General features: G+C 40.9%; 2 protein-coding genes and 1 long non-coding RNA gene across 3 annotated transcripts; all 3 read right to left on the bottom strand.

The window, feature by feature from the left end:
* Positions 1-3,032: 3,032 nt before the first annotated feature.
* On the bottom strand, positions 3,033-10,197 carry LOC127770173 (L-type lectin-domain containing receptor kinase IX.1-like). The gene is made up of 3 exons (XM_052295839.1): positions 9,330-10,197; positions 3,986-4,523; positions 3,033-3,555 (listed from the first exon to the last, which is right to left on the bottom strand). The coding sequence occupies exons 1-3, from the start codon at positions 10,195-10,197 to the stop codon at positions 3,033-3,035; spliced, it is 1,929 nt and encodes a 642-aa protein (XP_052151799.1).
* Positions 10,198-18,290: 8,093 nt separating this feature from the next.
* On the bottom strand, positions 18,291-21,325 carry LOC127771471 (uncharacterized). Its single transcript, XR_008017155.1, has 2 exons — positions 20,657-21,325; positions 18,291-19,905 (listed from the first exon to the last, which is right to left on the bottom strand). It is a non-coding gene; the product is annotated as an uncharacterized LOC127771471 (long non-coding RNA).
* A 2,957-nt stretch (positions 21,326-24,282) lies between these two features.
* LOC127769365 (L-type lectin-domain containing receptor kinase IX.1-like) lies at positions 24,283-27,023 on the bottom strand. Its single transcript, XM_052294918.1, has 3 exons — positions 26,165-27,023; positions 25,487-26,000; positions 24,283-24,829 (listed from the first exon to the last, which is right to left on the bottom strand). The coding sequence occupies exons 1-3, from the start codon at positions 27,021-27,023 to the stop codon at positions 24,283-24,285; spliced, it is 1,920 nt and encodes a 639-aa protein (XP_052150878.1).
* Positions 27,024-27,336: the final 313 nt, after the last annotated feature.

Here is a 27,336-nt window from a genome sequence, read left to right as displayed (position 1 = left end):
TCGATCTTGTGCTTGCCGCCGGACCACCGTCGCCATCGTCGTGTTCCCTCGCCGGTTTTGCACCCCAGTGAGAAGCTCCCTCCTGTTGGTGTTTTGTTCCCGTGTGTCGTAGTAGCCGCGTCACAGCTGTCGCGCCCTAGCTGAGCCATTGCCGTGCCCTAGCCGCTATGCCGCGCCGCTGCCGAGTGCCGCCGCCGCATCGCCGCTCCTATTGCCGCCGTGCTGGGCCGCTGCCGCCGCTTTGTTGTGTCACTACCGCCGCCTAGCCTCCGCCGCTGCCGAGCCGCCGCCGTTGCGCCGCGTGCCATGCCTCCGCCGTGCGTCTTTGCCTAGCCGCCGCTTTAATCGTAGCTCTGTAGTTGAGTTGCCTAGCCGTCGGTGCAACCCTAGGTTCTTACTGGCCTATTGTTTGCCATACCGAGGCTTTATCGTGAATCCTGTCTAGCGTGCAGTCGTTGTTGAGTCGTCCGCTCGTTCATTCGAACAAGGTGTCCCCTGTGGTTCGTTCGTTCGTCTGTCCCGAGTCGTCCTTAAGCTTAGAGCCGTTCAGAAACGCCGGTTCCGTTCGATGGTTTCGGTTGATGATTTGGGTGATCCCGTGTCACGTGGAATTGACTTGTTGAGTCCGTATCTCATGAGGCTCGCTTGCCAATCAATATATCCTTTGATCCTACATTCCTTGTGGGCTCTAATCTCTGTAAATTAACTATGGTTTTTTTGTTATTAGTAATAACGCAAAGCATCTTGTAAATTTCATAACTAAATAATCTGAGCTCCGTTTTAACCCATTCGAATTGCGGTGAATTTGTTAAAATGCCAAGAATCCATTAAAATTGGTTTGTTTTGCTGTTTCAGTAGCTTTATAGCTTGTATTTATTGTGTGCCTTGTTTGTCGTTTAGACTCCGCAATTCCGACGCTCCAGTTTATTTTGAAGTGGTCACTGAATTCCCGTCATAGGAAAATGGCAAGTCTAGCATGTTAAACCAAGTGGCATCTAAGATAAATTTTGTGTAATTTTATTTTGTCCAATTTGGTTGCTATTTATCATCCTATGAAGTTTCTGTTTTAGATTCTAAACAAGCTCAGATTCTAAACAATCGAGTTGAAAATTTCATTAAATTTGAGCTGAAAATTTCAAAAAATCGAGTTGAAGGTTTTATTAAATTTGATTTGAATGTTTTATTAAATTTAGGTGAAAGTTTTAAAAAATGAGTTCAAAGTTTTTTCAGGGCAAAAGTGGCGAATACAACATCGACAAGGTCCCACAACGAGTGCAATCTTCTGTCCCTCCCCCTCGGGACCAAGCCACGAAGAAATTCGCTCCTAGGAAAAGAAAAACCAACTAGCTAGATTTATATGAAAAAAAAATGTATTTATCTAGTGTTTATGAATGAACTATGGAAGTGTACTTTATGTGTAATGCATTTCAATGTTTACTATTGTTATGGATTCTATTTTATGCTTTCTATTACAAGCTCGATGACTTGAGACGAGTAACTCTTAAAATCATATGCTCACCCCATGTTGGAGGTAAAAAAACAATCACGTTTATATTTTTGCACTTATGAATTCTTAGATATTGTAGACTTAGGAATTTTTCACTTACGATATATATGTAAATGTTTAAAGCATTTCAGATGTTATAGAGCTCTAGAGATTTAGTCAAGTCTCCTGGGATGTGTAACACATCTGGTCGCTGCCTTCGTGTGGTTTGACGGGCACGTCTCAGGCTAAAGTTGACTGGCATGCTGAGTCCCAGCAATATCTCTTTTGCTCTTTACTCGAGGATATGAATGTAAATTATATGCAAATGTCTAGAATTTACACTTACAATTTTCTGGACTTATGAAATTGAGTTGTGAATTTCTGAGATGTTCTAGAGCTCGAGCGATTTAGTCAAATCTCCAAGGATGTGTAACACATCTGGTCGCCGCCTTCGTGTGGTTTGATGGGCACGTCTCAGGCTGAAGTTGACTGGCACACTAAGTCCCAGCAATGTCTCATTTGCTCTTTACTTGAGCATATGAATGTGAATTATATGCAAATGTCTAGAATTTACACTTACAATTTTCCGGACTTAGGAATTTTAGACTTTTGAATTTCTGACCTAAGGATATATGTGCAAATTAATGTTCACAATTTAGACTTAGAAATTTTTGGACTTAAAAATTTTAAACTTATAGTCTTTTGACTTAGGAATTTTAAACTAGGCATATTTTGAGTTAGGTTATATATGCAAATGTTTAGGATTTAAAGATAGGAAATTTTGGACTTACGAATTTTGACTTAGGCTTGTAGGTTTTTATTTGTGTTGATGAATGTGAATGTGAATGAATGTGATGTATGGATGTGGGGTTGTGGGGATGAATTTGAGTTTATATGGAATTGGGGTTGTGTGGATGAATTTACTGCAATTTTTTTTTTGACCCAACAAATAGGTGCCAGTTTTTAGGCTTGAACCGACGCATATTAGGACCATATAGGTGCCGGTTTTAAACTAAAAACCGGCACCTATTTTAGCAGCCACGTAGCAATCTGGCTTAGAACTAGCACCTATTTAAACCATATAGGTACCGGTTTTGAGGTCAAAACGCCTCCTTTATACCGGTTCGGAAAACCGGTACCTATTAGCTAGGGTTTTGAACCGGCACCTTTTACCCTTTCTGTAGTAGTGAAAGCTTGGTCACTACTAAATGATGCTTATACCCCTCCAGACCTTTTTTTAAAAAATAATATCCCTCCACATTTATCCTACCACTAACTAGGGTGGTAATATAAATAGAGCACAGCAGTGGGGAGTATGTGGGCGGGCTTATTTTATAGTTTACCCAAAATGCTGCTATCTATCCAAATCTCAAAGCGAAGTAGGCAATGACACAACTGATTAGAAACTGAAATGGATTTAGAAGATACAAAACTTGCAGGAATCACAACAATAAAAAAATTTTGCTCGTATTAATCCAAGCATTTATTAACTAAGTCCAGCGGTTATTAGCCTGATCCTGCTGGTAGAGCAGGACTAATACTACTCTTAGTTACCAATTTTACTTGAGGAGGTCTCGGGTTCAGCCAATTCAGGCAATGGCCCATCATTCTCCAGGAAATCCATTGCTTGTTGCATGGTAGGCCGCATGTCAATATTGGGCTGACAACACCATAACCCCAAGACGATGACACGCTCCATCTGCCTCTCATCAAACTCACCTCTTAGTCTGTCATCAGCTACCTGCATCAGAGACTTCTCCAGATACCGGCTCCACACTTTCGCATAGCTATTTTCATCCTTCTTGCACGCAATCTCTAGCAGAACAATCCCAAAGCTGTAGACATCTGAGCTTCGCTTGAGCTTTCCCGTCTTTCTGCATTCTGGATCCAAGTATCTGGCCTTGCCTACCTTCTCAGCAGTTCTGGACAGCCCGAAGTCTGCTAGCTTGGCGTTGAATTCTTTGTCGAGGAGTATGTTGTTTGGTTTGATATTTCTGTGAAGGACGAATGGACGCCTTTCATGGTGGAGATAAACCAGAGCGGCGCAAATGTCCTTCACTATTTTATACCTGATAGATGATACATTCATGGACAAATATGTGAAGGGTTAATTTCGAGAAGTTACCGGAAGTACTATATTTTCTAATATAAAATTTGGTATCTATAAGTACTAGATATTTCAAGGTACCAAAATTATCAGTGCCTACACTACTTTTCCAAACACCTGAGATATGTAAGAGTTAATTTTGATACCACTTGATTTGAAATAATTAACTATTTGCTACTCTTACAAGTGGTGATTAAAAATTTACCACTGGATCTACATGTTATAGACATATGAGGACCCATATGTCATAGACAGTAAGTGAAAAATCTTTAATCGCCATGCCACATCTTAATAGTGGTAAAAAGTTAAGTCAAATGTCCATACTTTATTTACTTTCCAAGTTGCAAAAAGGAAATTAAACAGCGTCGTCGCTCAGGTAGACGTAGACGTACCTCGTTGTCCATGGAAGCACAGCCTCCTTCTCGTGCAGGTGAACACGCAGGTTACTGTTATCGACAAATTCATACACCAAGAAAATGGTATAGGCCTTCTCCCTACACCAGCACATGAAATCAAACATGTTCCATCTACGCTTCATGCACCAACCCACAAGTTCGACGAGATTCTTGTGCTTTGCACTACTGATGGTTTTCACCTCGTCATAGAAGTCCTTATTATTTCTGCTTCCTTCTGATCTGCTCTCCTTCGAAATCTTCTTAATCGCAACATGACGGCCCATTTCCTTGAAGAAACCCTTGTAGCCTTCACCGAACGGACCAGCTCCAATCAGCCTATTCTCTGAGGAGAACTGATTCGTTACAGCAGCCAACTCGTTGTACTTGAACTGCCTAACACCTGCAGTTCTCTTGTCAATGTCGCGGCTTGAGCTTCTCCATTTCCACCATGACAGGATAGACCACACCAGAAGCACTAATATGGGAGCTCCAACAATCGCAAACTTTCCTGCTGCCCCTTTCTTTTTGTGATGACCTGCATATCCATGGTGCCATGAGAACAGATTTACAGGTCACACAATATTTATTACTCCCTCCGTTTCGAAATATTTGACACCGTTGACTTTTTAGCACATGTTTGACCGTTCGTCTAATTCAAAAACTTTTGTGAAATATGTAAAATTATATGCCTACATAAAAATATATTTAACAATAAATCAAATGATAGGAAAAGAATTAATAATTACTTAAATTTTTTGAATAAGACGAACGTCAAACATGTGATAAAGAGTCAACAGCGTCAAACATTTCGAAACGGAGGGAGTAGTAATTAGCTAGATGTGCGTTAATGAAAATAAATAATAATAACATGAGGTGCAAAATGAATTTGCTTTGTAGCTATATAATTTGACCTCAATGCTAGGAATATTGAAAGATGTAGGTCCATAGGAGGAGAGATATAAAGTGGGTAAGTGATCGGTGAGACTATATTCAATGATGGGGAGTCGCCTTATGGATTCGAAAATAGGGACAGGTTATTCTTAAGTACAGCATGTGCCAATAATCGGTTCATGCACACCAACAAAAAAAAACTCCATCCTTCCTTAAATGTTTGACGCCGTTAACTATTTTAAACATGTTTGACCGTTCGTCTTATTCAAAAACTTTTATGAAATGTGTAAAACTATATGTATACATAAAAGTATATTTAACAATAAATCAAATGATAGGAAAAGAATTAATAATTACTTAAATTTTTTTGAATAAGATAAACAGTCAAACATTTTAAAAAAGTCAACAACGTCGAATATTTTGGGATGGAGGGAGTACTATTTTTTGAAGAAGGTCTTTTGTTGCACTACTTATTCACAAGAAAACCTGCACGTTCACTATGTCAGGGGCCCATGATCATAAATCACCTTTAAAATTAGAGATCTTCTCCTGTGCATGGAATTAATTAGGAACATTAGTTTCTAATGATCTAACGCACCAAGAGAGAAGTTACCGGGAGAAAGGTGTTAAAAGAGTGGGCCAGGTATGGAAGGTGGAAGTGTATGGCTAAGGGTAAAATCGTCTTATTTTAAAATATGTGTCCTCTCCTTTCTGTTGTTAAACGATCATGTAATTCTCTACTGATACGTGCGTATACATTCACAACCAGTTGGCAGATCTGCCGGTCGCCGCTACCGTACAATCACGCCGCTCGCCGAGGCCGCACGCGTACGTAAGCAGGAGCCGGTCACTATCGCCGTGTCGCCGCCGCCGCATGAGCCCGTTGCGCCCGCGCTGGTCACAGCATCAGCACACGCCGGCCCATCGCCGCCGTCGCACGCACTGCCCCAGCTCAGCCTCGTTTGATTGGGAATTATTAGGGTTAATCTTGAAAAGGAAATCGTGTAGTGGATGGGAAATTGGGGATTGAACAATTACTAAGCTACCCTTTTTAATAATATTTTTTTCCTAAATTACCCTTTGAGAATTAACGGTGGATATCAATTGGTTAAGGAGCTACCTTAGGTACCTTCCAAGCACGGTAAAATATCTCTTAAAATTGACTGTATTGAGATGAAAATTGACTCTCAGATACAGTCTTTTTAAGTTCTTATCTTTGAAAATGAATAAATAGCCTTATTTGTTGGGACGGTTGTATTGGGATGGTTGTATTGAGTGACTGTGTCTCTGAAAATGATTCCATACGTGCATTTTTTACATAATTTTTTCATATAAAATCGGATAAATAAAACCTTTATATTAAAAATTATAGATCAATTACATACTCCAAAATTTCGTTAGCAGTTTCCATATCTATTTGGATAACTGGTTTTTAAGAGAGTTTTAAACTACCTTAGATGGACACAGTACATAAAAGTTGTAGACTTTGACGAGATCCATAATTTTTTTTTTTGCTGATGATATTCTTTCTATGTGGACCAGGTATCATGTCCATTGAAGTAAGTGCTTTTGTAGGTCAGATGCTATGGAGGCTAGGCGTGCAACCGGAGTTTCTGGGTTTGAATACGCTGTACTCCCTCCAGTTTAATTTTAATGTTTAATTTTAATTAACATTTTGGACAATGATATCTTTAACCTTATTTTTCTATTATTATATATACAATAAATAAATGCATGCTTACTTTTATTATAGTGTTTTGAAAAACAAATTTATATATGTTGTTCTAGTTTCTTTAAACTAAATATTTTTAAAGTTATTAATGGTCAAAATTATAAAAATTTGACCTTAACCTTGTCTAAAACGTCAATTAATATAGAACCAGATCGAGGAAGTACGCACATGTATTTCACACAAAACCATTTGAATATACGAAATATTTTCCCCTCTTTTGTATAGAAAAACTCGATACGTGGAGATTAATGTCCAAAGGCTGTCTATAAAAAAGCATCAATTAAGGCAAAATCTAAACCGAGAAGCCTCTCGGTTTAGTGTTAATCAGCAACCATCCAGTTGTGAGAAAAAGTACTACTACACGTGCAACAGCGATTTGAGTTTTTTTACTCTTAGACATGCATGTCTTTTTTTCCTTCTTATAAAGTTTTCTCTCAAATTACTTATCCGATCTACAATCCGATTACACCATTGTGTTCGTTACAATTAAATCTTTAAAATAAGATCTTACACGATTATATTACGATGAAAAAATATTTATATTTGTAAATTACTTTTATTATATACGTAAGTTACTTTTATAATATATATAAGTTACTTTTAAATTTCACTAAATTACTTTATAGACATATATAAGTAAATTAATAAAGTCTAAAAGTAATTTACATATATTATAAAAGTATCTTAAAACAAAACGGAAATAACTTTGTCACAACATTAGAAGTAAATTCGTTGTAGGGATAAAAATATGATTTTATCTAGAAATTAAATTTAATCAGCACATATCAACACACGTAAGTTTAATAATTTTAAAAGTAACTTCATTGTTAATTGTAAGGAACTTTTGCATGGTTTAGAAGTAACTCTTTATAGATCTGTTTAATCACCGATTGTTTTTTTCCTTTCATTTTTGTTTTTCATGTAGAATGAGAAAAGAAGATAAAACCTTTGATGGATTGCAAATAATTGATGGAATAAATAATGAGAATAACCACTGATGTAATAGTTACTTCCTGATAACATGGAAGTTACTTTTTATAACATGTAATAAATTAGTTTTAAATTAATAAAATGTTAGAATATATTCAATATGAATCTTGTTTTGTCACATATTTTGAGTGGAGTACAACGATACAAATAGATCTTAAAAATAATATGTGATTTAAAAGATATAAGTTATTAAAGTGATTAAAAAAGATACATATATACTATTGTATTTTTCAAGTTGAAAGGAGATACTAGATGGAGTACAAACCAGCTACCACTAACTGTGTAGTCACATCTAATGAAAAAAATGCATACATTAAAGTTACTTTCCTTTTGTTATAAGTTACTTCTATAATATATGTAAATTACTTTTAGGCTTTATTGAATTTACTTTTATATGTTAGAGAAGTAATTTAGTGAAATCTAAAAGTAATTTAGATATATTATAAAAGTAATTTATAATTTTTCATCAAAATATAATCATGTGAGATGTTGTTATCAAGATTTAATTGTTACGAACACAACGGTGTAATCGGATCATAAATCGGATGAATAGTTTAAGAGAAAATTTTATTTTAAGTATAGGTGGATAGGGTCTCTCATATATAGAGTGGTAGCTGATCTAGACAAACCAGCTACCACTAGCTGTGTAGTCACGTCCATCGATTAACGGTGTTCGGTCAGATGCAAAAACTAAATGCCGGTGCACCTAAAGATTTATATCTAGCCATCAGTAAAAGTGGTTTCTATATAGTAATAGCAAATGCAGAAAATATGGATAAGGCACGAAAGCGTGTGTAATTTGGAATGGAATAATGACTTGCATTTGCATGTGCATCAATATCAGTGCAAATTGCATCAACAAAAAAATAATCCTGAGCTGAATAGATTCCCAATATACCGGCACATCACGTGGAAAATGAACATGGATGCAAGTGATCACAAATATCTATGCCGCTAAGACACCTATGCATAAGGCCATTCCAAACCCAAGAAATTAGGCATAGTTTCCATAGACTCTACACCATCAAGAAACTAGTACTACACACTACTCTTCTAATGCAAACACCACTATCCATACTTAAATTTAATGCTACTTATCTCACATGATGTCTTGGATGTTGTGTAGAAACCATGTCTCATACAAGACATGGTTTCCTTTTCTTTCCTCATTTATGCACTTGCCACATCATTTTTTCATTCTATGTGGCAGCTTATTTAATACTATGTAAATCATTCTAGTTATTGGGTTGGAAATGGCCTAATGCATGTAACCGCGGCTTAATCAACAACAAATTTAACAGGATAAAAAACAAGCTGTATATACCAAATAAATGTGCTGTCTGTTCTAAATCTTACTATAGCTAAAAGTATTTGTGAAATTTTGAATAGATATATTTGAAATTCATGAATTCGTTAGTTTTCCAGATTTGAGCAAATAAAAAATATTTTCTTGGCGGAAAAGAACATGTGGACATTTTGTTTTACCAAAAAGTAAAACTGAAACTATTTAAAGTTATACTCCATCCATCCTAAAATATAACAACTTCTCCACCAACATTTTCTTCCTAACCAATCACATCCCTCCAACATTCATTTTTCTCGCTTATCTCCAGTTTTCAACCAATCACAACATCTTTCCTTTTAATTCTATGTGCATCCTTAATAACTGTGTCCGCCCAACTCTAAAACTTCTTACATTCTGGTATGGAGGGAGTAGCTGTTGCGTACCTTTGATTACGGGATGTGGAGACGCAAGAGTCGAGTTGAATGACCATGACAGTATCTGATCGAGCTGGAATGTTGCGCCGTTCGCCGTAGAAAATCCCACGGCCACCTCCGACGGCAGCAACGCCCTGGGATCTCCAAGTTTCGCACTCACCTGAACTGCAGGAGCAGAACGAGAGCCCGGAGGCTCGGTAAACTGCACGGTGGCGACCAGCATCCTGGTGACATTGTCGAAGGTGATGGACGCCCTCATGGCCCCATTCCTGCTGAAGTTCAAGCTCGTCGAGTTGATCGAGTCGGCGACGCTGCTGACATCGATGCCGATGTGGTCGCCGGCCGGCCTCGGCCGTTCGAAGGTGTCATCGTATGTGTCGAACTCGACGGCGATGAACCGGTCCGGGCCGTCGCCGGCGTGGTCGGCGTCGCCGGCGATGAGGCCGAAGTTCTGGCCGCTGGGGTTGGGGGGGACGCGTGAGGGGTAGCTGGAGAGGAAGAAGGCCATGCCGTCTCCCCTGGCGACGTTGTCCGGGGTGACGATCTTGAAGACGAACTCGGTGGCGAAGCTGGCCACCTCGTTGGTGGCTCTGTCCCACAGTGGCACGGCGCGGCCGTAGGACATGCGCCCCGTCGTGCACTGGGCGACGTTGCATGTGAGGTCGACGGTGGCGCCGTGCACGGCGGCGGTGCCCTCGAATCGGAGGTCTTCTAGGCGGTAGGTGTAGGTGTTGGAGAAGTCGAATTTGAAGGAGAATAGTGGTGGTGGTGGTGGAGGAGGAAGAGTTGTTGGTGCGGCTTCAGTGCAATGGTGGTGAGGAGCAGCGTCGAGGGAGAAGACGAGGAGGAGAAGGAGGAGGAGGTGAGAGATGGCCATGTTAATTTTGTTGGAGTGGTCGAGTGAAGGTGGAATTGGTAACGGTGCAAGCTGGGATGAAGTGCTGGAAGCTGATCGATCGGCTATAAATAGAGCCTACGTACGTACTACGTGCTTTTAAGCCTGTTTGTTGGTTGCGAAATTGTTTAGAGTCATGGCAGTTTTATATGTACAGCAGGACAACTCATGGTACGGTATGTACTTACTATAAGTCTATAACCTGAGTTTGGATTTTTGTCATTCGCTTGCTTATTATGAACACACTTCTCAAACCGATAAAAAGGTATGTTCATTTAAAAATAAATCAAATAATTTGATTTTCCAAATTTTTAATATTTTTCATGTGGACATGCATGTGGTTGGCATGCATGCACCCACGTAAAAATTTCAAAACTCCAAACCGGCCGAAACCCTAGCCTACCACCAGTAGAAACCCTAACTCCCGAGCCAATGTTGTCACACCGCCACCACCACCGTCGTCCGCCTCACCGCCCACCGCACCTGTGAGGGATTGGGGCAGCCACCGTCGTCATCTTCAATGCAGTCCGCCGCAGGAAGAGGATGCTGCCACCGTCATCGCCAATGCAGTCCGCCGCCACCATCGTTGAGAACCTAAGAGGGAGAGGATCCTGCCACCATCTACACCCCGTGAGGGAGGGGGGCCGCCAGATCTACGCGAGGGAGGACTGCTACTGCTAGATCCATGCGGGGGAGGGCCGTCGCCACCAGATCCGCGCGGGGCAAGGTTGCCTCCGTCATCGATGTGTGCCTCCTCTGTCCTGCCTCCGCTCGTAGTTGCGCACCACACCAAGGAAGTTGAGCATAGGGAGGTGGCTGCACATGGCGTAAGCCGGGCGGTCAGTTAAGGAGAATAGAGGAGAGGAGCGGGTGAGAGGAGAGGAGACGATATATAATGGAGGAGTGGGGAGAGAGTGAGGAGTGGAGGGACGAAACATTTTTTTAAGGTGATGGTGGGCTGGTGACAGACGGGCCTCTTAACTGGCTTGTCTTGCTCCACCTGCAAACATATGTTTATTTTTGTATGTTGATATGTTAGAAGGTTCGTCTGTAAAAAAAATTTCTCTTTATGTAGGTCTTTTAAGGAGCCGTATGCAAAATGCAGGCCGATTTTTATAGGGTTGATCAGTTATACGGTCCGCATACAACCTAAGGGGTCTTCTTCCTGAAAAATCATGTTTTAATAGCGTTTATGAACTAATTATGTGCTACTTGAGTGTCTACTCTCGCAAACCAATTGGCTAATTGCCCCCAAAGGCTAAAAGAGCATTTTCGCAAACCAACTCGCAAACAAACCTTAGCAATACTACTGCACCCTCTATTTAAAATATAAGGACTACGTGTTTTGTCCAGACATATTATATGAGAAATGTATATCTCTACAGTTATAAAAAATGAATATGTTTTTGGCAGTATTTTAGTACTCATCCATGTTTGAGTCGGTTCTTAAGATCCTTCACTTTTGGAAAATACATATGCGTGTTTCAGTTGGATTTTAAGCTCGTTTGCTTTTGGAAATACAAAATGAGTCGCATAAGAAATCTCTTTTAGAAAACTCCGCCTACTAACTTGAGATAAAAGTCGGACTCCTAACTGCAGCTCATGATTTTCGTAAAAAAATCCAAGCGAATTCCCATGGTGAATTTTACCATAACTAAACCGTATAACAATAATAAAATTAAAATAGTATTTATCCGTTGCAATGCACGAGTATTTTTCTAGTAAATACTTATATGTTGAAACGGATAATACATGCCTACATGGAAAAAAAGATTCCTATAAAACCAAATCTCTAGACCCATCTTAATTAAAATACTAGTTCAGTTATGAAATTAAACGATTAATCTTGGATGCTAATTATCCTATACGTGTCATGTTTTGACATGGGTCCAAATAGAGAAACCTGGGCACGTAGTTTTTGTTCCCCGCGTATACGACGATAAATAGGATTATACACTTAAATCTAAAGTGGCTCTTGAGTAAATGAATACTGTGATTGTTGTATGTTCAAGAAACAGATATGCACATACGCTTAGTTTTTTTAGAGGAATAAAAGTCTTCAAATAGGGATCCGCCTGGACGATGTCTGGGATATGCGTAATAGATTATTGCTATCTTTCCGTAACTTTCTTCACCATCATTTCTTATTTAACTTTTTTAACATTGTAAATTTTCAACTTTGTAACGTTTAATTCGTTTATAATCGTCTATCATCTTCATCTATATGGCAATGAATGAACTAACTCTTTTTTTTAGATAATGAATTAACTAACTCTAACACCAAGATGCTTGTATAAATAGAGATATTTTTTTAGGCAAGTGGAAGTAATTAGCTACAGTATATATTATGAACGTATATTCTAGGGTATATTCCATAATTTGTTCTCCATTACAAATTAATAATCTTATGAATATTCTCTAGGGCTTCTAGCCTAGATCCGGTGCCCTAGGAGGTATCTACCTCGAATGGTGATAGTGAGAAACTAGGGGCTGATCCAACCTGATGCATGGGATTGTACAGCACCTTCATCACAGCACATCAGTTAAATTAAATTAATTACTCTAGCTAGTATTTATGTAATATCAAAGAGTCTGTCATTAGGATTAGAATGCAAGTTTGGGATAAGGATAAAGAAATTGAAGGTATTTTAACTTCAACATATTTAATCTTGAATTCTGATCTTATTTCACAATATACACCCTATATATTCCTATTTCTAACTATTCTTGCCACACATAATATATATCCAAGTTCTGATAAGAGGTAAAACAGTTCCTAGAAAATACATAATACAAAATTTGAAGTGAAATTCCTACTGTACCTTCTAGAAAGTGACCCATGCTGCAACTTGCAATAATTTGTAACTAACGATAACATTAATATGTTGTACGATTGTACTTTATCTCCCCAATAGCTGGTACATTGTTATAGATTTTTATCTTTGATTTTGTTGCACCCTTGCTTCGCTACTAGCTATAACAGACAAGCTCGCCGTTACCCGGGAGCTTAGGGGGGAAGTTTTGGTGGGATAAGAAATAGTAATATTAACTACGTAGTACGGCTTTTGATGAAAGAGATAAATACCAATAACTATGCTAGGTGAGGGGCAACTAATTAGCAAAGTAGTAACTCCATCCCATTTTAAACGCAGTCCTGAGTTTCCGTATTATTTGAATTTTTTCTAAAATTTTTTATGATATTTCTTAGTTGGTGTGTATTAATTATGTGCAAGGAAATTTATGTGTATAGGATGTGTGAACTTAGTGATGTGCCGGTTCGTTGTAATATCGTTCTATATTGCTAATTCTCAAAGGATTTGGTAATCACGTGCGGGCCAGTTCTGAAGGCCCATGCTCGGAAGTAATTGAACAAAATAGAAATTTAGAATCAATCAGAAGTACCAAGGTAATTCACACGCCGTAGATCAATTACACTCTCGTATGTAAAATATTAACATTTTTCAGATTTAAAATTGGTATTACAATGTATCCAATTGTAAGCATTGGTTCCAATGCACGAAAATCCAAAGCAATTTTTTTACGACTGAAGTGACTAAAAGAAAATATTTTCTCTTTATCTTAGATTTTTTTCTATGGAACATATTGAAATGCTTATATATATATGTTAGAACGTAGAATTTTTTTAATTTTCTAATTTACAAAATTACGTAGTGATCTGTTCTTTTTAAAAAAGGAAACCATACAACTCCTAAAACAAGATCATATTATAGTTGAGTTGTCACGCGGTGCCCTTATATATGATAGTTAAAAGTTCATGGTCGGTTTTATTATAAAAGTTCATGCCCTTATATATCTTAAAGTTGGACTGAGATATAATCTCGTAAATTATTATAAATTGCTTGTCTACATGCCAACCCAGGTTTAATGTATCACAACAGATCCAAAAGCGTATATTGATTTGCTATGATGAACTGCCTACGTGGATATCCATGCTGACCATAGTTTTGCTACTTTTCAGCTCTCTCTTAGACACTGTAGCAATAAATTTCCTCTAACACTAACAGTGGACACCCAGATTTTAGAGCACTTCTGGCCACCTTAGTCCCCTCCGGAATACCTCGTCCTAGCGCCGCTGCGCTAATATAAAAGAGGAGAATTGAGAAGAGATAGATGAATAGCTATGTGCACTATAGCTATACAAGTTTGTTCCAGCTACCGTGGACAACCAAAGGTGTTATGGATATATTGTACCATCAAATCTAGATTACGGATATAGATGAGAGCAATTTAAAGACTGCGGACCAAAGTAATATTACGGTCTAACTTTATGGACCCACCGCAAATTCTACTCTATTTCATAATTTTCCTAGAGAATTTTTTCGTATTTGAATAAGCGATTACCTTATCAGAGACACTCGACATATATCGATCATCACATTTCACCATCGTCTCTGCGTTCGTCTAATATATCTGCCTAGCTTTGGTAGGCTGCTAGCCTTACGCTTCCCTGCAATGCAACGGCGCTCACGGTTTCATGGAAGTGGAGGAGGATGTACAGACAGATATGATGCAAATCTTGCCTTGTTTTATGAGCATTGCCTAATTCGGTCCCTAATTGGTTCAACACACTACAGTAGTTCTTATCTTGTAGTTTGCTTCCTGTAGCTCTCTCGTCCTTAATAATCATCTTCCTTGAAGTATGCATATAGTAATATTGCCCAAATCTAATCAAGATAATGCGTGCCTGTGATTGGTCTGTTACTTCTAACCTTCCAGATGAAACCTTTCTTAATGCATATACAGTCCCAAGTACCAACTTATAATGCAAACATCGTCAATCGGGCTGGCCTCGTTGGTAGTTTGATATAGTATTATCTATAGAGATTAATTACGATGCAGCTTGGGATCGTATATATCCACTTGGGCATGAATCCATCGAGTATTCAATTGGGAGCTTTTCCCAAAGGTTAGAGGTAGGAGCCGGTATTTGCTTTATTTTTCTTTGATACTCTTTGTGCACAAGTGATATGTGCATCTCCATCTGCTCAAATAACTTAGGACATTGCGATTTCAATTTGACTATATAGCCCTGTTTTATGAAATTACATGTACACTTATCAGTACTTGATACACTTCTGGTTTGAAAAAGAAAAGGAAAAGAGAAGCTAATCGGTCGGCAAAAAGGCAGTGGAAGATCCCCATAAAGTTGGGCATGAACAACTAATGAAGGTCCTCATGAAGAAAAGTTGTGCCGCATGGGACGAGTCCACCCTCTAGTACACGGGGATATAATTAATGGGCCAATTTCATTTGTGCGCATGCCCTCACTTCATCTGCAATATTGATTTTACCTCTACTTTTTAGGGTTTCGTTTTTACCCCCACATTTTTGAACTGAATAATATTTTTGCCCCTGTTGTGGATGGAGCAGCTAACGGTGTTAACTTTTTGTCAAAAGGATATTTATACCCTCTTGCATCTTTATTCATTAATTTTGTTTTTGCCCCCAATTTAGGTATCACTTTGGAAATTTTTTTGTGTGGATATGTTTAAAATTAAATGACAGATTTGGATATATTTTGAATTTGGATAGATTTTGAATTTGATGGAATTTTGACGGAATTTCGGTAGCATTTTGACAGAAATTGAACAAAATTTTGACAAAATTTCAACAATATTTTACACAATCATACGAAGTCATATAACAAACCTCACAACATTCAGAGATGTGCATGTTAATGCTGGTCTTGTCTATCACTGTACTCCATGAACTACGTATATGAATTTCAGATTTGGTCTTGTTTAACTTCAAAAAGTAAAAAAATGAGTGGTAGTAGTTATCCTCCAGTTTACATATAAACGCATAATAAGAGTGAAGTAAATCAAGATTATTGTGCCATCCTTCCCAACAGGAGTAAAGATTTGGTAATAAGCTGGTGTGGTTGGATCAGCAAGCTGCAGCTTGTTTGGTTCAACCTCATTTCTTCTTCTTCTTGTCTGGAACATCTGGGGTGGTAGGCATCACCTTGAACGTCTGGGAGGACGAGCCGGTTAACTGGCTGAAGCCCCGCTGCTGGCCAGGGATGACCAGCTTGGGCGGCGCGAATGGCCCGAACTCGACGATGACCTGCCGATCAGCACGAGGAGCTTGATTGAGCACCTCGTCCGTCTCCAGCCTGCACCGCGGTGGCGCCTTGTTGCCGGCGGCGGCAGATGATGCAGCGGCAGCGCCGCCTCCGAACGCAGCGCTCGGAGGAGACGGCGGTGGGCAGCGGCAGTGCGGGAGGAACGACCTGCTGGCCGTGCTGGCGCCGGAGCTGGAAGCGAAACCACCGTTCAGCCAGCACCCTCTCGTCCGCCGCCGCCTAGCCATCTCCCCGCTGCCGCCTACCCCTCTCCCCGCCGCCTACACCTCTCCTGCTCGTCGGCGGGAGGAGCTGAACCCTAGCTGCCGCCGCCGCCTGGTAGAATCGCGAGAAGAAAGAGGAATCGGGAAGACTCTCTCCTCTGTTAGATATTTGCCAAGGGTAAAAAGGTAAAACACAAATTCGAAAAATCTTTATTTCCTTTACTTCTCTATTTTTTTACTCCCATATACTCGGTCCCACTAACTTCCATCCAAACTAGGAAAAAATGGATTGTTCGGTTCAAAAAAGTGAGAGCAAAAACAAAAAACCCTAAAAAGTAGGGGTAAAAATAATATTGAAGATGAAAGTAAGGGCAGAAACGAACTTGTCCCATAATTAATTATACCCTCAATTTCTTCGCTGATAATATGTAAATTAAGTAGATATTGTATGTACATATACCATTGGTTGGATAAAAAAAACATTCTTAAACCTAGAAGAATCATCATTTTCAAGAGTATTATATTTTGTATACAAATAACTTCAGTTGCACTAGTAACAAAAATTATCATCTCATTATTGCTATTAGGAAACATTTTGTTTTTCTATTGAACAATGGTCAGTAACTTATTAGCACTAGAACCGATATCCGCCACCTCTTCAAACCACATTTTAGTTTTTTTTTTGCGTTTTAGCCCCTAGACACTATTTGTCAGCCCATGTAATACTCTCTATTATATAATTATTGAAACTTCATATAATTTAGACATTGTGACAAAAAAGATCTACATATATATATATATACACTAGTAAGTGTGCACGTGCAAGGCACGTTAAACATTCATGGTTTTACACTAAGAATTGAGTACACCCTATTTCAGCTAATATGAAGAAAAATAAAGATGGATGAGATTATTTATACTGTTTGGAAGGTGCTATATTATTATATCCCTCGTTTTTCTGGAAGGAATGGATCACAAGAAAAATATGTGTGAATGTATGAAAACCAAATAATAGAGAAAATTACAAAAAAAGAAAATATGGCATTGTCATCAACAGAGTTGTCCTCCAGCTTCAATTTAAAAGAAAATTGCAGCCCGATAAGAGGACGAATACTAAAAGTAACTTATTTTATAAAGTAGTATTTCATAGTATAGCAATAGTACCAAGCCAAGCTTTCATATTAAGGCCAAGGATTAAACCACATTTCAATTGGACACAGTATAAGCAAAGCGATTCAATCCATCCATTATATTATATCTTGAATGGGCAGTGGAAATCGAAGAGACATTCAGAATCGCCAACAATACACAACGCATCTAGCTGAAAATTTTGAAAACTTGGCTTAGGATGACCAAGGCACTCCTTTTATCCAATTTATTCAGTTTAACCTGTTGCAGTAGTCAAACTAAAATTAAATTCAAATCAAACCTACAAATATTTATGAAATATCAGTAAAATCCAACTTCTAAAATATATCCAACTAAAAAAACATAGTAAAAAGCACATCAATTTTAGAAATTGCTTTGGCATAGAAAGCTACCTGAATATCAGTTTTTGTGGACGCAATATCAGAAAATGATGGGCAAATGATAAATCATTAGAAGACTGAATTTAGACTAAAAATAAAAAGTAAAACCTATTGTGACCAACCACAACTGCCAGCTTAGTCTACCCGTTGGCATGATCATCCCAAGGAACTCAAATAATAAGTGCTTGCATTATGACATGAACTTGACATTAAGCTTTGTCAAGAGATAGTTCCATGTGATTCCCTTGAAAACTTTAATATATTCAACTTGCTCCTAGCATTTAACTCAGTGAACATTTTGACATATATCCAATTTATCAATACATGAACTATTTTATAAGTATGGTCGCTGCTTCAGAATTTTGGAGACAATTGCTGAGAAATCCATCCTCTCTGGCATTTAGCTGTGGAGTAGTTCGGTGATAAAAACATTAATAAATCAACATCCTATATATTTAGGCATCTGTAAATTATAAATTATAAGTAGTGCAATATATAAAATAACAAGTTTTTTTTTACAATTAGTACTACTTTCTTCTGGATGATATTGATCTGGAGCCCTTGCTTCGCTTGTAATCCATCTCCTAGAGTGGTCAGAAAGGAAGAGCCAAAGATGTGCAGTGGTCAGGTGCAGCAGCTTTGCTGCTCTCCCCTGCTGTCAACCATCCATATATACCAGGCCATTATTAGATTTACATGGGAAAAAATAATTAATCCAAACATATAACTTTGCCATAGCTGTATATGTATAACATATGTAACTTGTTTGTCTGCAAATTTAAATGGTAAAGTTTCACAATTTGTTGGAATTGAAAATTATATTTTGTATAGCTCACTTGACACTGATCATCTGTCAGTAATCAGCTCGTTTCAACCTGTTGTGGATGCTACATATTATATCTTAGCTGAATTGAAATGCCTGACAGAGGCAATAAGATATATTGAGCTATTTCTATAGGAACTGCAGAAAGCACTGCTTTTTTATTCCCTAAAGAAACAGTACCCATTGTTTTCCTTTTGGAAACCTACCTTGATATAATCAAATATAGAGCAATATGGAGCAATATAGTTTATTTTACTCCTATGGCAGTAGATGATTTGCGATCTTCAGCTTAGTCTTCAGGACTCACTGTATCAACATATTTTAGTAACAATATAAACCAAATTTAGTAAAATCTAAGTGATTGGTATATGAAGTCCAGAATTAAAAACATCTTCAAATCTAAGCCATCATACCAGTTTCATCTCAGAGTTAATAGGTGCAAAATCTGAACAATTAGAAAATTAGGTTGGACATATCGATAGAGATTAGTAAAATCTAAGCTAGTGCTACATGAAGCCCTGAACTGAACTAAAAAAAATCTCCGAACCTAAGTCATCCTGCCATGTTCATTTCAGAGTTAATAGGAACAAAAATCTGAAAAAAAAAATAGAAAAATAGGTTGCACATATCAACAAATTAAGATTAGTAAAATCTAAGCGAGTGATATATGAAGTCGTGAACTAAAAATAGTCTCCAAACCTAGGCTATCCTGCCATCTTCATTTCTGAGTTAATAGATACATACATCTGAGCAAATAGAAAATTAGGTTGGAGAGGGTATTCAATTGAACCTAGCTTTTTAGCAGAAAATGAAAAGGAAAAGAAAAGTTATTTAATTGAAGATGTACTTGCAGCTCTGAAATTAAAAGATATTCAATTGAACCTGACTTTTAGCAGCAAAACAGAACCATCGCATCAAGTGCAAGTTGGGGAGCTGTTCAGAAGCAAAACGCCACAGTTGGAACACTTTGAATTCAGATGAATTTTACTGAATGGAGGCAAACATGTCATGCCAATCGGTCTGGCACTACTGCTGAATCCAAAAGAAATTAATTATTAACTGATCTATAAAACAGATCTTAGCAGCTGAGCAATTATACCTCTAAGTTTACGACTAAATGCTAATCAACTAAAAACCTGTGAGTGTTTCAGTTGCAACGGAGTAAATTAGTAACTGCAAGAACTGAACCTATGGCCAAATGTAGATTGCATACCAGTATTTGTGATTTGGGTTCCAGGTAATCAAATAGTCTACTTTGTCGATAATATAGTGGACACATACATTCAGAAAATAGGAACAACGCGATTTTTTTTAGTTTCAGTGTGAGAAAGAGAGCAGACCTATCAAGCCTCAACAATCATCAGATCATGGAGCGATTTTCTTTATTTCTTAGTAAAGCTTCCTTATGGACAATTTAAGTTCCTGAATATGCCAATCATGACTCATGAGTGGTGTGCCATTCTCAGAGCCAAGAACGAGATCGATGTCACAATATGTAGAACCAACTTAGCTGCAGTAAACTGAAGCAAAGCAAATGAGCACAGATGATATGACGATGCCTGGCAAGCTTTCTATGCTGCGATTCATCCCAGGGAGATGATCGGTACGGAAAACAACAGTTCTACCAAGGTCACTTCGCTATTCTCAGATAGTCAGATGTATTATCATTATTCACAAATCACAACAGCAGCAGGAATCAAGTCTGCCCTGCATTTGGGTTGGTTCCAGAACCGTGCGGCGATTGTTGAAGAAGAGGAAGGGGGAAGCAATGGATGAGTACCTGCTTGACCACCATCGTCGGCGAAGCGAAGAACGTGTAGCACGGCCTGCCCGCTGACCTGAACAGGATGGAGGAGCGGGAAGCCTCGCCGGCGGCCGTCCTGACAACCTTCTGCGGCGGCGGGGTGATCAGCTGAGGAGGGGGCGATGGGGTTGGAAGGGGCGGTTGGAGGAAGGGCGGCGTTCCAGTGGTGGCGGCGGACCCGGCGACGTGCGGTTGCCGCAGAGGACGTTGATGACGGCGGCTGCGGAGGGCTAGAAGGGAGGGGAGGCAGCAGGACGGATGTGAAACTCGCCGTTCCGGCGCCGGCGCGGTGCAGCACCCGTCAGCAAGGGAAGGGGGGATGCGGGGCGGTGGGGGGCGGGCGCGTTACGCGCGTAGGAGGCGGCGGCGGCGATGCGGCCCGCTTCCTCGGCAACGACGACGGCTCCGGCGGGAGGTGGCGGCCACAGGCGATCCGAGGCAGCGGCGGGGTAGGGAAATCGGGAGCGCAGCCACGCGAGCGGAGCGGCGCCGGCGGGCGCGCAGGAGGCGAGCGGCGGGCGGCGCCGCGCAGGAGGATAGGTTTTCCCCTTTTTTTTTTCGGCGGCGGTGGGTTCTTTTCTCTCTTTTTTTTTTTTTCGCTAACCGCTGTTTACCACGTGGGAATCGCTAATTGCAGGGGTTGATCTAATTTTTGATATAAACCGTTGGATGAATAGATCTAAGGGTCAGAAAAGAGAGGTGTTGGATGAACTGGTGCTTTTTATATTGGTATAGATAATTCCTCCCTGTTTTGATCCCTCCTCTCCCTGCCACCACTCTCATCCTTTTTTTTTTGACAATTTTGCCCTTTTCAAAAACTTATTTAACTAGAAATGGTCCGCGACCTCAACACTAACAGCCTCGGCCCTAAGGTCCTACGGCTCAATGCTAGGCACGTTGGTGCTGAATCCCCTGTCCACATGGAGCTTGAGCCCAACGCCTCGCCGACGCGGTAGGTTAATGAAGTGAGGCCCCAAGCTTAGCACCATGGTAAATAGTGCTACTCAGCTCAACCATAGCGCCAGCCGCATTAGCGCTAAGGTTTAGGACTTAGCCACAATACCGATCTGCCCAACACAACTCTTTTGTTGGGCGACCACGTAGTGCCGCACTAGTCAACCTCAACATCAACGTGATTACATGCCGACCCACATTCCCTAATTCACAACACATCCTGTGCCACATTTAACAAACCACGGTTTCATTCAAAATACTCAATATACATGGGCAAACATTGGGGAAATTAGGGTTTTCGGAGGGACTTCACCATGCAAATCAATCTCCAATGCACTACCCATGAATAACCCTTCGATTTGGGGTGGATTTGCCTACATTTAGGAAAGAGAGAAGAGGGTGGCTCCACCGCACAAATCCTAGGCAGAGAAGAGGAGAGGAGAGGAAGAAGGCGGCTGGGTGCGGCTGCGCATAGGGTTAATTCCCTTACCTTAGCGCCAACATGTTTGGTGCCGAGGTTGGGCACCTCAGTATCGTGGTGGTTGGCATTGAGATCCTGGCACATCGGCGAGCGGATCTGCTTGGGCACCATATTGGTGGAGGGGTCAGATTGCTAATGCGCGAACAGTCGCGCGCCCTCGCCCCCCCTCCCGCGCGGGCGGACATGTGGCGCGCGCGGAGAGGGGGGCAGAGAGGTCAGGGCGCTGACATGTGTGCGGTTTTTTTCCTTTTTGTTTTTTCTTTCCTTTTTTTGTGGTTTTCTGTTCCGGTTTTTTTTCGGGTTTTTTCTCTTCGATTTTTTTTACACTTCTGGCTTTTAACATATACGTATACAATACATATATACAAAGTTTGTATAGACATATATAAAGTTTGTATACGTGTATTTTTTTTGGTTTTTATATGTACGTATATCAATCTTGTATACACGTATAGAAAGTTTGTATACACATATATATAAAGTTTATATGCACTTAATTTTTAGGTTTTTTATACGTACGCACACAAACTTTATATACATGTGTATATTTTGTATACAGAGAGGAACCGAGGTTAACGGCGGTACAGAGACGAGCAGCGACGGAGCAGTCGGGCGGCGTGAGTATAGATGGCCAAAAGGCCCGAGGCCCGACGGCTCGGACAATGGCACGGCATTTTGGCCCGGCCCAAGCACGGCACGGCCCGACGGAGGTCGGGCCCGTGCCGGCCTGGCCCGACCACCAGGCCATGCCTGGGCCCCTCCACCGGCACGTTGGGCCAACCCGGCACGATCGGGCCGGCCTGGCACGATCGTCCGGCAGCTAGGCCTAATACACAAACAAAATAAGGGAGTAAAAATAGACATATTATATGCCATTGACGAAAGAATAGGGACCTAAAATAGACTTTTTTATCTATACATATGTCAGCCCAAAGAGCAGGGATGGAAAATAGACTTATTTTAGCTATACATATGTCAGCCCAAAGAGGAAGGACAGAAAATAGACTTATTTTAGCTATACATATGTAATAGCCCAAAGAGGAGGGATGAAAAATAGACTTATTTTAAAAAGGCCCGATGGGCCGTCCATGCCTTTGGGCCGGCACGGCACGGCCCAACAGCTGGTGGGCCGTGCCTGGGCGGGAGGTGCAGCCCATGGGTCGGTACGGCCCGAGCGGTGCCGAGCAGTGCCCTAGGGGTGACGTAGACAGCGTGGATCAAGGGCGGCGCGAGGCGCGAGTGCCGGGACAACCAGAGCGGCGCCAGGCAGCCCTAAATGCGACGGCGCGGCAGCGAATCGAGGGCGGCATGGGGCACGAGCAGTGACAACGACGCCGGGTGGCCCTAGCGGCGATGGCGCCAGCGGCGGATTGAGCTCGCGAGCTCCGAATTGACACCTATTGTCCCCTTCCCTTCTCCTTCGCCGCGCCTCCCCTGCTCTTCCTCCTCCTCCTCTAGCACGGGAGCGAGGGACGGCGGGGGCAACTTGGTGGTCGCGCGGTGATGACGCTGTTCGGCGAGCTCCCGTCCTCGTCACTAGAGTACTACGCGCTCACCTCCGATGCCTGCGCAAAGCCACTCGCGCGAGGCTCCGCCCTCCACAACACTTTCTCCCTCCTTCTCTCTACTTTTTTCATTCGAAGAACGAGTATCCAAGTTTGGCTCCGAGTACCTGTTTTGGCTCCGAGTATTGCCAATGTGGCACCGAATATTCGGTTCTTGGCTATGAGGCTAAACGTCACCTCGGTGCTTTGTGAAGGCCCTTAGGGTTTTTTTTGGGAGAGAATGGTGAGTGAAAAGATCGTCATCCTTTCACCAGCTGGGAGTGGAAAAAAGGGAAAGCGAGGGAAAAAAAATATGTTGCCGCACAACGACTGCGGCGTTTTCTTGTTTTCTTTTATACTCAAACGTGAATCCAAAACAAACGTACAAACGACTCCTGATGCCACGGCGGCAAATAACACAACATCCCACATCTGAATAGTCTGTGGCTAGCTATACAAAAACTGACTCCACATGCACATGTACGATGACTACAGCCACAAGCAAATTAACACAACTGCAACCCCTCTATGTACGTGATAACTTCTACATGCCCAAACTATTTAAAAAGCAAGAAAAAATCCATTGTAAAACACACAAATATTATATTTCGACTGATCCTGGTTCAATTGCTTGGCGCACTTGAGGAGTTTTCTGGTTTGGCCAGTTTAGGCAACGGCCCATCAGTCTCCAGGAAATCCATTGCTTCCTCCATCGTAGGTCGCATCTCAATATTAGGCTGACAACACCACAACCCCAAGACGATCACACGCTCCATCTGCCTCTTATCGAACGCACCTTGTAACCTATCGTCAGCAACCTGCATCAGAGTTTTGTCGATGTACCTTTCCCAGACTTGTGCATAGCTATTTTCATCTTTCTTGCAAGCAATCTCTAGCAGAACGAGCCCGAAGCTGTAGACATCCGAGCTACGGTTGAACTTTCCCGTCTTCATGCACTCTGGATCCAGGTAATTTGCTGTTCCTACTACCATTGACGATTGTATTGTTCCGTTGTCAGCAGTTCTCGACAGCCCGAAATCTGCTAATCTAGCATTGAATTTTTTGTCCAGGAGTATGTTGCTCGGTTTGATATCCCTGTGAAGAATGTATGGATCTCTATCATGGTGAAGGTAAACAAGAGCGCTGATAATGCCCTTCACTATTTTATACCTGAAAAGACAACATTTACTTGCATAAGCATTTTCTTGTTCCGAGGAACGTACATAACGATTGTCAACATTACTAGCTCGTTTTTTCAAACTTCCATATTCAAAATAGTTACTTCCAGGAAACAACATGTTTTAGGGTCTATGCTGCAGAAAACCATATATAGGTATTATAACATGTCATGTATATAAGGCTGTGTTTAGTTCACGCTAAAATTGGAAGTTTGGTTGAAATTGGAACGATGTGACGGAAAAGTTGGAAGTTTATGTGTGTAGGAAAGTTTGGATGTGATGGAAAAGTTAAAAGTTTGAAGAAATATTTTGGAACTAAACACAGCGTAACTACAGATTTTATATTCCACGTGTTTTGTAAATCCCTATCCTTATTCAAATGTCATTTAATTTAAACATATCTAAAACAATTTTTTAAAGCAGTGAAAAGTTAAACTATCAACCTTAGTCAAGAAATCAGTAATTACAATCTTCATATACAATCTATATTTTCTTTTTAGAAAAATTATGCTCAACATGCACATGGTGGAGTTTTGTAAAACATTATTAGACAATAATTTTTGGGGTTATGTGCGGTAGTATATAATAATACCTAGCTAGGTTCTTAAAACTTGAATATAAATTATATTGCTATGCTCGCAGTATTCACCTTATTCTCCATGACAGCAGCGCCTCCTTCTCATACAGGTGCATATGTAGGTTGCCATTATCCACAAATTCATATACCAGGAAAAGGTCGGTGTTCTTCTGCCTGCTCCCGCACATGAAATCAATGATCGAGCTGCCCTTCATTCCCCAACCAAGTAGTTCAACAAGATTCTTCTGCTTTGCTCTACTGATGGTCTGGACTTCGTCAAAGAAGTCCTTGTTTCCTGCTCTGGATTCCCTCAAGATCTTCTTAACAGCCACTTCACGGCCCAATTGTGGCAAGAAACCTTTGTGTACTTCACCGAACGCACCTGCTCCAATCCTATTATCCATTGAAAAATGGTTTGTTGCAGCAGCCAAGTGGTGGTAGTTGAACCGACAAGCCCCACGAGTTCCCTTGTCAAATTCACGGTTTGTTTTTCTCCACTTCCACCATGAGAGAATAGACCACACCAGGAGCATCAATATGAGACCTCCTCCAATTGAGACCCCTACGGCAATGGCTTTCTTGTGATCTGCATCGATGTTACGGCAGATCGGTGTCAATTGCTGCATTACAAATTCATTCAAAAAAAATACAAACTACTAAGGTGTCAATTGCTGCGTCAGAAGTACGTCCAACGAGTACAATGCATTAATCCAACAATCAATTCAAGAGATGTAGTAACTGCATATATACCTTTTCGTACCGGGGCAGCAATAGTTGAGTTGAAAGACCATGAGTGTATTTGATGGAGCTCGAAGGCTGCCCCGGTGCCTGCAGAAAATCCCACTGCCACCTCCGACGGGAGCAAGGTCGTAGGATCTGGGAGTTTCGCACTGACGTTAACAGGGGCATAGTTAGAATAATTACCGGTATACTGCAGAGAGGCGACCAGCATCGAGGTCTTGCTGTCAAAGGTGATGGACGCCTTCATCATGCTCTCATTCGGGCTGAAGCTGGATACATTTGTTGTATTAGTCGAATAAGTGACTGTGTTGATGTAGATGCCCATATGGTCACCAGTCTGCTTAGGCTGCTCCCAGGTGTTGTTGTACGTGTCAAACTCGACGGATACGAACTGGTCCGGGCCAATGCTAGAATAGTTATCGTTGGTGATGAGACCGAGATTGCCGCCGCCTGATCTTGGAGGCATTCTTGATGGGTAACGTGCAAGGAAGAAAGCCATACCATCTCCCTTCGCCTTGTCGTTGTTAAATTTTGGTACAATGATCTTGAAGGTGAATTGTGTGGAGAAGCTGGCAACCTCCTTGGTGGTTTCGTCGTAGAAGGGCACCGGGTGACTGTACGACATCCGCCCAGCCGTGCACTGAGAGATGTCCAGCCCGTATGCGTTGCAGGTGAGGTCGACGAAGCTGCCGTGCACGGTCGCGTTGCCCTCAAATCTCAAGTCATCCGAATGGTATGTGGACATGTTGGAGAAGTCGAAGTTGAAGGAGAAGGGTGGTGTTGGAACTGTGGCTGCAGCACTACTAAGATGAGGAGCATCAAGCAGCAGGCAGGCGAGGAGAAGGACCTGCAGCTGCAGGCAGGCCATCTTAGGTTGGACTGCACGAATTGTGCAATTCGATCCTAACGACGCAAGCTAGATTGCTAGTATGAAGAGCTCCGATCGATACGCCCAGTAATCAACACTATATATATGCGCTACAGCCTGTTTAGGTTTTGGAATTAATCATTTAGAGCCAATGGAAGTTTATATTGTTTCTCCGGGCAACGTACGTGCAGTTTCATGGGTAGTTGAGATCGATCTAACTCCCACAACTTTTTTTATGTAAAATTTGCTAGTGAACACTTAATAATGTGATATTTACTAGAAGACACTGTGAAAACTGATTTTTGCTTATGGG

This window comes from Oryza glaberrima, chromosome 4 (genome assembly GCF_000147395.1).
Source record: "Oryza glaberrima chromosome 4, OglaRS2, whole genome shotgun sequence".
NCBI lineage: Eukaryota > Viridiplantae > Streptophyta > Magnoliopsida > Poales > Poaceae > Oryza > Oryza glaberrima.
Note: the sequence above shows the minus strand (reverse complement) of the source record. Positions and strands in the feature narration are given on the sequence as shown.